The 9,466-nt window shown below is 47.7% G+C and overlaps 1 protein-coding gene across 1 annotated transcript; it reads left to right on the forward strand.

The window, feature by feature from the left end:
* Positions 1-5,941: 5,941 nt before the first annotated feature.
* On the forward strand, positions 5,942-8,901 carry spsb1 (splA/ryanodine receptor domain and SOCS box containing 1; the record flags this gene model as incomplete). The annotated part of the gene is made up of 2 exons (XM_080853254.1): positions 5,942-6,635; positions 8,608-8,901. The coding sequence occupies 2 exons, from the start codon at positions 5,942-5,944 to the stop codon at positions 8,733-8,735; spliced, it is 822 nt and encodes a 273-aa protein (XP_080709380.1). The 3' UTR covers positions 8,736-8,901.
* Positions 8,902-9,466: the final 565 nt, after the last annotated feature.

Here is a 9,466-nt window from a genome sequence, read left to right on the forward strand (position 1 = left end):
CCTGGAAATGACAGAGACTATCTGGAAGCATGGAAGTGGTCTGGTGGTGGGATCCAACCCTGTCCAGACAATTAACAAATCATAGACTCTTAAACTGATATGATTCATTCACTCTCTAGTCCATGGTTTTTGGCAGAAAGTTAGGGACCATGACTAGTATCGTTGGCATTGATTTGGTTGTCTTGTGTTTTTCATGAATAATGAAAGTTGTAAGAAACACTGTGCCCGGCTTTCTCACTGAGCTGATGTTACAGTCTGTGGCATCTCTGTCCTGCCCCATGTGACGCGTGACCACTGTTATCACATCCATGTCTGCAACCCTCTGTAGTGACATGATGTATGGAATAGAATCAAAAGTCTACGTTTTCAAACATGCACCTTCCAGGTTATGACGGGGATGTCTTTGTAAAGGTCAGATAAAGTTTTAGCCCACATTGTTGGCACATAAGGCCCACACCTTTGGCTGTGTTTTGTGTGTCTTACATGCTGGCCCATTGGTGGTGATGGTGATAATTTATGTGGTAAAATATGTGATATTTACAGTGGCAATTGCTTGCCATGTAATACTACTTTACTAATTTGGCTGCTCATTATGCAGACATTGCTGTGTATTTGAGACCCCCCCCCCCCCCCCCCCCCTCTTTCTTTTTGTAATACGCTTATGTTTTGTCTGCTCAGGACTTGGAGGGAAGCAGTGCTTGTGTGGAGAATTGCACGCATGTGAACAGAAGAGCTTTGCTCAGCAACTTTTTTTGCCTGAGATGCCCCACATACTAAATGTTGGGTTGGATAAACACTATATCAAGTTCACTCTCATGCAGCAACGTGTGGTCTGCCATAGAATTAGAGCAGATTGGATTCAGCGGTTTTGTCCCGGACAGGCCCGATCAGAAAGTAGGTTATAGTCGTGCCACGGCAGTAGGTCACTGAGTGTGGAGTTCGATGATGAAGGTTATCGCTAGTGTTCAGGGCTCCAACTGATAAGCCTGCAAGCAAAGAGAGGCCACACGGATCATGGAGTGCCAAGGCAAGGGGTGCTTTCAAAGGTCGACCACTTTTTCTGGGGTTTTCTGGAGAAGGGTTTTATTTTACATGCCGGAGCCTCCCCAGTTTGAAAGAACTGCTCCCCTGAGAGAGTGTGGGGAATCCAGCTCAGCAGGCTCCTAGATATTGACAGGGCGCGGGGGTTTGTGTTGAAAGTATTAAGTGAAAGCTGTGTTGTGAGGGCGATGTGTTTAAAGCACTTTGTGTAAATTCCACTTCGTTATTAACGCCTTTTGTTCACATGCCAGAACTGTAGGGGTAGACGTGACACCGAGGCCCTTTTGTTGTTTAGTTGCCTTACCTGTTCTGTTGTGTACGTTTCTCTCATTCATTTTCGCCAAAGCACACAGATGTCAGTCATGGCAGTTGAAAGGATGGAAATTATGTTGCTTATTAACGGCTCAGATGAGAACACTGATTTCTCTCACGATTTTCTTAGCTTTTTGTTGTTGTCAGCTCTTGGTCAATTATTTTTGCGACCTCAGTAAGGTTGCCTGATATCTGTTGGTTGTAGATTCTCTGTAAATATTCACCTGCCATTAGATTTTAAAATATAAATCTTTGATCAGTGTCTCTGAAAGCTTGATTTTAATTAGTTCTTTAAATGGTATTTGAATAGATTCTTGCACATTACAGATCTTATGAATCCCCTTTTTATTGTGGCTGTTATTGTAAAGCATTTAGGTAGTTTTGTAATGAGCCACCTTACACTCCACTTTTCCATTCTGAAAATGCAACACGTTCAGTGTCAATGCCCTTTGACCCAATCAGGTCAGCGATGTTTATCAGTCTGGTTGTTTTAGTCTTTCCTGTATTCTCTTCTTCTGAATGGATGCCTCAGTGATCCCTTACAGTGGCTGTAAGTGCACCTTCAATGGCCATTTACAACAGGTGGGGAAACACTCAGATTCTGCAAAATTTTCCAACACTGAGAACAAATAATATTTGAATCTGATTTCAAGTACACAAAAGGAGGACAGGAATTCAACTGTGTGTGTGTGACAGGACTGCCCTTATCTAATTTGCCCTTATGGCAATTGAGATGTTTACTGGACGACATCACCCAAAGTTTGAATGGGCTGCCCTCTGCGTGGTGCACATATTTAGTCTTCCTTTTCCTCAGATCCATCAGGAGGCACCCGATGGGAGCTTCAAAGCTAGCGGTGATTCAGCAGATACACACACCAGTGTCTGTCTCGTCAGGAAGTCCGTCTCGCGGCGGCACTCTGCGTCGTGTTGTGGCTTCTCAGAAGTGAATACACTTCCCTCATTACTTCCTTTCATGTGTCTGTGTGTGTTGGCCACACACATCAATCCGGGCTGATGACGGTTACTGTTATGGGGCAGCGTGTAAGTACGTCATGTTAGATTCCTAGCTGATGAATTGAGCGTTGCAGGTTGGGCATGATATGTGGTCTGTCTGGCTCCATCTGCCTGGTTAGTCATGCAGGATGATGCAGGGCTCGTTGGCAGGCCTCTGCTGTCACGCCATGGCTAGACTGTGACGGCACCTGTTGGGGCCTGGGCGCTCCACCCGCAGGGCCAGCGCAGCAGTTAAACTGGTCAGGCCTGTGGCCGCTCAGCGGGCCTCTCTTCTGGGGCTGTACGGAGGGCTGTGCAGGCAGCTGTCAGAGCGGAGCGGGGAGGTGGAGGATGTCTTGAGTTTACCGCTGCGTGGCGTCCGACTGGGGTGAACCCGAGTTCAAGCAGACGCCACTGCCTCCAAAAAATGTCATGTGCAAACAGGTCTGTTGAAATGTTAACCTCACAGCCCACTGCCTGCTCTCAGTCTCTACGTTTCTGCTTCGGTTAAGGACTTCATGATAATGTGGAGAAGTAATTGATACTGAGAACATTGCGCACTAAAAAGCTTTAAAATACCATCTGTATAGTTCTTAAATAAAGCAATAATATCTGTTGTAAAATTGATCCTTCCTATTTGACTCGGTAATCAATGTCTTTCAGCCAACCTACTGATAACGATTAGTGTTTATTCGGGGAGGCAGACAGTGAATAGTTTTCAGAGCTGAAGTGAATGGTGGTTTGAGTTATATTTAGGTATAGCGTAAGTGCCTTGGAATCAAGGCAATGCAACATATTGAGCAACGTTTATCATGCCAAAGTGTGTGTGGACGATTTTGAGATTATTTACTTTTTAACCGGCTAAATTACGGACAGTATATCCGCTTCTCTCCACTCAATGGAGGGTCTGTGTGACAGTTTTGTTAACAATGAGTTGTGCAGGCATTTCCATTCTCCTGACCCGGCAAGCCGACATATGAAACATGTGCTTGCCAGATGTCTCAATATCCTTGTTGAAAATATCTCGGATGACGTGTCCTTTTTGTTCTGATCCGTCATGTACCTGACAAGACCTGTCTTCAGTTAGAGGGGGGAAAAAGCAGACGGGAGCAAGTAGCAGTGTCTGACTGCCAAGCAGAGGCCAGGTGGGTGCATAGTCATGGTTGCACTTCCAACAGTTGCCCTGCTTGTCTCTGCTCTGCTCTTATCTTCTCTTCACCGCCACGCTCTCCACCACACTCGCCTCCTGCTGGTTGTTGAGCTGCTTGCTGCATGAACTGGCCTACCCCAGCCTCGGCTGAGGTGAGGGGTGAGGAATTTCACTGGGGCCGGACGAAGGCAAGGACCTCACCAGGCTTTTTGTGGAGCAGGGGCCCAGACCAAAGTCCAGCACAAGAGTACATTTGCATGAGTATTAAACGTGGGCTAGATGGGGTCCCACACAAAAGGCACCAGTGTTCCCTCCACCTCCACCTCCACCTCCCCCCTTCTCTCCACAAGCTCCGCAAATCCACACAGCCCCCCTTTGCATTTCAATCAGGCCCCTGCCCACCACCACACACACACACATACTCCTTCGTCACCTCCAGCCCACCAGCACAGCAGGCCTGAGACCCCCCGCCCCACCAGCTGAAGGCCTTCAGCCCTCAGGCAAAAAAAGTAAAACTATATGACCTAAAACCGGCCCAGGTAGCGCGGTGCCATTGTCCTGCGAGTCCCTAGGTCATTCACCCACTTTCATCTGGTCACATTTCACGTTTATCCTGCGGATGCCAACTGTTGACAGAGGGCGTATGTACACGATTATGGCTGCGAAAAGAGCTAATCACACAACTAATTGTGCCAAAGCCAATCTGAATGTTTTTGTTTTTTTTAAGTTGTGTACTTTACGAAAGCAAGACAGACTGGGTTGGCCTGTGTCGTGCGCCTGTGGCCGGGGCAGGAAGGGGAACAGTTAAAGTGGCCATGTGCAAGAGTGTGCAAATTAACATGTTTCCCTCTTTTTCTAAAGGCTGGACAGGCATTGAGAAGGATATTGTTTACATCCACAAACTCGCCACCCACTGCTAGCTTCCCCTCCCGCCTCTGTTTGGCCCATCACTGGAGAGGCATGACCCATTTCCAATGGTTGTTTACTTGTGTCAGGGGAAAAAGGGCTAAGACACTTCTCAATGAACTCTTGTCTACAATTCAATTACAGATTGGCCCCTCCAGCGGCCCATTTCTTTCTAGGCTGTTTGTGTCGCAGCATTCTTGGCACGTCTGGCCTCCATGACCAGCTGAGCTGAAGAGTGCTTCACCGCTGTTTCAGTAATGTGTGTTTGAATTTTTTGTAACTATTTTAACTCTGTGTTAAAACGTAAATGCTAACATCGCCATCTTTTTGTGATCGTTGACCGGTGATGACCAATAGGGGTTATTGATCAAAGCTCTTACGGAAGGTAACGAGTCAACCAGTTCTTCAACGTTACCGTCGCAAATCACTGGTTTTGCAAAGGCAGTGTGACGCAGTAAACGGTGGAAAAAGTGGCGTCATTTAGCAGAGGAAAGAAAGCGGTGTGTTGCGTCAGTGCAGCGTGAGACATGGGCGGTGAACAGGTTCACTGGCTCGCTCTTCGCCTCAGTCTCAGGGCCTCTTCTGGGAGCCCGGGCGAGATATTGTCACTTGTGGTTTCCTTGAATACAATGCGGCTGCGTGGATTTTCTTTTATTTATTTCTTTTTAAAGCCAGACATTTTCTTATTGCTTTTCCTGTTATCTGCAGACTAGACGAGCTTATAAAAGGAAATGGCCTTTTTTTTTTTCTCCCTCTGACATTTCTTTTTTTTGGGACGTTTTTGGATCCAACCTGAAATTTTTACCGGTTTTCCCTCGCTTGTCTGTGGAAACTCACCGAGATGAAGCCTTAAGACGTTATATTGTTTATCATTACCATGAAAGCCGTTTTTGAAAAGGGAATATTTCCATGTGTGGGCTGGCAAACCCTGTCTGCCTCTAGTCTGTACAGTAATCTGCACCTGTAGACTTTGAGAGGCACACAGCAGCAGCAACGACACCGTTACGAAACCACACACACTTATGCAACGGCAGGATGACACACTTGCATGCGCTGGCTGTGTTGTGTGCTGCTTTGTTTTGGTGCCATGTAATCAAGAGTCTTCATTTTTTTTCTTTATGTCCAAATCTGTGCGTAGGCTGTAGCGTGTATGTATTCAGACTTTTGCAGCAGATTTAGTGTCTGGTAATGGTGGATCTGAAGCGGAGAGGATGGAAGGCTGGCAGGTGTAATGATTAGCTAACACAGACTTCTGCCTCTGCTTTTATGTCCCCTCTAATCTCCCCAGGTGGGCTCGACGTGCATCTGCTCCGACTTGGTTTCCGAGCAACTTGTGACACAGTAAAGGGAGCACCCAGCCCTCCTGATTGGCTGACTGGAAGCCAGGAGCAAAGCATTGGACCCCTGCTGACGAATTTTTTTTTTTTTTTTTTTTTTTTCCTGTTCCCTCTATCTGTTTTTCTCTCTCCCTATACCACCAGCACTGAAGGCGGAGGAGGGGGGTGGGTCAAGGAGTTCGGGAGGATAAAACCACCCAGCATGGGGCAGAAGGTTCCGGGAGGCATCAAAGCAGTGGACATGCGCGACCCGGCGCTGCGGCCCCTCAAGCTGGAGCTGCAGGCGCAGGACTATGCCAAGCCCTCGCGGCTGGACATGCTGCTGGACATGCCGGTGGCAGGGCAGGATGTGCAGGTGCAGCACTCGTGGAACAATGACGATCGCTCGCTAAACATCTTCGTCAAGGAGGAGAACAAGCTGATCTTCCACAGGCACCCGGTCGCCCAGAGCACAGACGCCATCCGCGGGCGGGTGGGCTACACGCGCGGCCTCCACGTTTGGGAGATCCACTGGGCAATGCGCCAGCGAGGCACGCACGCCGTGGTCGGAGTGTCCACCGGTGAGGCGCCGCTGCACTCGGTGGGTTACACTGCGCTGGTGGGGAACAACCAGGATTCCTGGGGCTGGGACCTGGGCAGGAATAAACTCTACCACGACGGGAAGAACCAGCCCAGCAAGACCTACCCGTCCTTCCTGGAGCCTGATGAGACCTTCCTGGTGCCGGACGCGTTTTTGGTGGTGCTGGACATGGATGAGGGTACAATGAGTTTCATGGTGGACGGACAGTATCTTGGGGTGGCTTTCCGGGGACTGAAGGGCAGGAAGCTGTACCCTGTAGTTAGTGCGGTGTGGGGACACTGTGAAATAAGGATGCGGTACATCAACGGGCTTGATCGTAAGTATTTTCCTTCTCTTCAGTGGATTTTGTGTTTCTCTGAATTGCTAATTTGATTTAAGAGGAGTCATTGCATGGTCTGGTTATTAAGTCAGCTTTTTCTTCAACCAGCACCACGGAACTTCTTATGTAAATTCTAATGCTTCCCAAGATATAGGGGAAACTAGAAATGACTGCATTTCGTTAGGTCATGATATGCGTATTTGGACAAAAGGTGCTCAACCAGGATATCTGTAATAGAAACGTTTGTGTCAGTGATTTCCAAGGGAGGGGCAAGAACCGAATTCAATACTGAAGTCGCAAAAGACCTTTCATTGAATGACCGTTCATTAGTTGGTGCCACATTTCAGTTTTATTTCCCACTCTCTATAAACTCATGGGTTCTCAGAGTTGCTCAGTTTGAGCATGTCCAGACACAAGAGTAGTTCCATAGCAGCCTTGACTTCCAACCATAGCCTCTGGAACACTGTGTCCATCCCACACCCCCAGCACCCCACTCCCGGAGCCCAGCGTTGGTGACTTTTGGAGCAGGACGTCAGAGTCGCGGCTCCTGTTTCTCTGCAATGAATTATGTAAACTAGGTTAGCGTTCCTGATAAGAGCTTCTCTGTGACATCATTCCTCTATCTCCGACAGTGGCTCCAGGAAGCCAATCATTAATCCGAACACTTTGCCCTTTCCACTGGAACACCTCGGTGTGGCTGTTCCACATAATACCTGTGGTCAGACTTCACAATGTGTCCCATGGAACCGTTGCAGGGCTTGCTTGTGCTTGCTCCACAGCAAATCAGTCAAGATGGGTTTTCCATGTGTTCCTACACCTGAGGCCATTGCCTGTCCTTTGTCCGCGCGCGTGTGCGTGTGCGATAAAAATAATACAATGGCCAGGTCCCATTCCCTCAACATGGCGCTTCAAACTGTGCAGGTATGTCTACACTTTCCCAGGTTTGGCACCATAAACTTTTCAGGGCCGTACTGTATCAAATATCCTCTAAAGTCCCTCAGATTTGAGGTGATGGAAAACAGCTTGGTCAAGTCGTGATGACCTCAGCAGTCTGGTGTCCTGTTAACGAAGGCCGCCCCGTGCCCAGTGACTCAGGGGACCCAGCTGCTCGTGATCACTCACTCACTCGTCCCCGCCGACCGCTCAAAGGCAGCAGGTTTCAAAGCATGTGTCCATTAGTGTGGCCTCCAGTAAAGTGGGGCCTAATGAACTCCATCCATCCTCTCTAGGTAGCCTTTTCTTTTTTGCCAATACCAGACTGGAAATATCTGTGCTGTGGGAACCTTTTCATTCCTTTGGCTATTTTGTGTGTGTGTGTGTGTGTGTGTGTGTGTGTGTGTGTGTGTGTGTGTGTGTTTTTTTTTTCTTTTCTTTTTTGATTGTTTTTTTTATGTGATTGTTAATGGAGCTTAAATGGCAAGCATCATTACAGGATACAGGTGCTGTTTTTTTTATTTTATGGGAACTGAAGTGCGGTTTCGCTCTTGTGTAGCACGAGCATCCGTGTCTGGAGAGCCAGAGCATTAGTCAGCCACATGACATCAAGGCCTTTGGGCTGCGAGTGGTGTCTGTCTCATGTCAGTGTGTCTGCTGCACACTTCCTCCCATAGAACACCCTGTTTGTCTGCTCACAGATGGCCCGACCTTGCCGTATTGTTCAATTTGTTTAGTGTGTGTGTGTGTGAGTATAGCGCTTGGCGTGGAGGGTTAGAGGTTGTCAGACGACGATTTCCTGAGGCAATGTGTGAGGGTCTGAAGGGGGGTGGGGTGGGAGGGGAAACGAACTTAGCAGGTGGTTCCACAAGTGGTTAACTGAAGTTCACTTTCTCATAACCTGGAGCAAGGGTTTGCTGGATGACCTTAGTAATGGCCTAGTTTGCACTGTGTTTTTGCGGTCGCTCATGTAATCCATCCGTGTATTCGGTGTGTGTTCTAACCAGCTTCCCTGTTTCTGTGTGTTTCTCCGTAGCTGAGCCTCTGCCCCTGATGGACCTGTGCCGGCGTTCGGTGCGTGTGGCGCTGGGAAGGGAACGACTAAGCGAGATTCACGGACTGCCTTTGCCAGAGTCTCTCAAGAACTACCTGCTCTACCAATGATGCTGGGAGTGCCTTTACCTCTGCACGTGGCATAAACTCCCAATACTTTTTTTTTTCTCCCACTCTCTCTATCTGTCGCTCTCAAGGATTTTTTTCTTCTTTTCTCTGGATTTGGTACAAAGCTCCTGTTTTTTAAATAGTTTTTTTTTTTTTTTTTTAAACAAAATCTGACCCAGGACTATTCTCGTCCAGTGTTTCGGAGGTGTTTACGGTCACATACTGATGATGTCCCTATGTACTGGAATCGTTTTGTTTTGTTTCCGTTTTGGTTGTAACAAACAAACACATATGAAACACTGTGCAGGCACTGGCCCAAGACATCCACAACAAAATGGCCTCCGCAAATGAGCTTGGTGGAGCCTCCCTCCATGACTGCCATGGCCTCCTCCTCATCCTCCCTTCATCCCTCTCACTTTGTCTGTTTTTATTTTTTGTTTTGTTTTTATTTTAAAACTGTTCCAGTCATGGCCGTGTTATGTGCCCGACTGGTACTATCTGACATGCCTGTGTGACTAAGCAGTGGGATTTTTGCCTTCCGCACCATGCCTTTCCTCTCTAGGATTCGTAGGTCTAACAGGCCAAACTGTAGGCTAAAAATGCTCTTGATTTTAATCATGATTCATCTGGGCTTGGACATGATTGTAAGGCCATTGGATGCCATTTTTAAAAAGAAAGTGGTGCTTTTATCTTAAACCCCCACCCCCGACCCAAAATCCATGACATGGTTCACA

The sequence above is a fragment of the Sprattus sprattus genome (assembly GCF_963457725.1).
Source record: "Sprattus sprattus genome assembly, chromosome: 16".
In the NCBI taxonomy this organism is placed as follows: domain Eukaryota; kingdom Metazoa; phylum Chordata; class Actinopteri; order Clupeiformes; family Clupeidae; genus Sprattus; species Sprattus sprattus.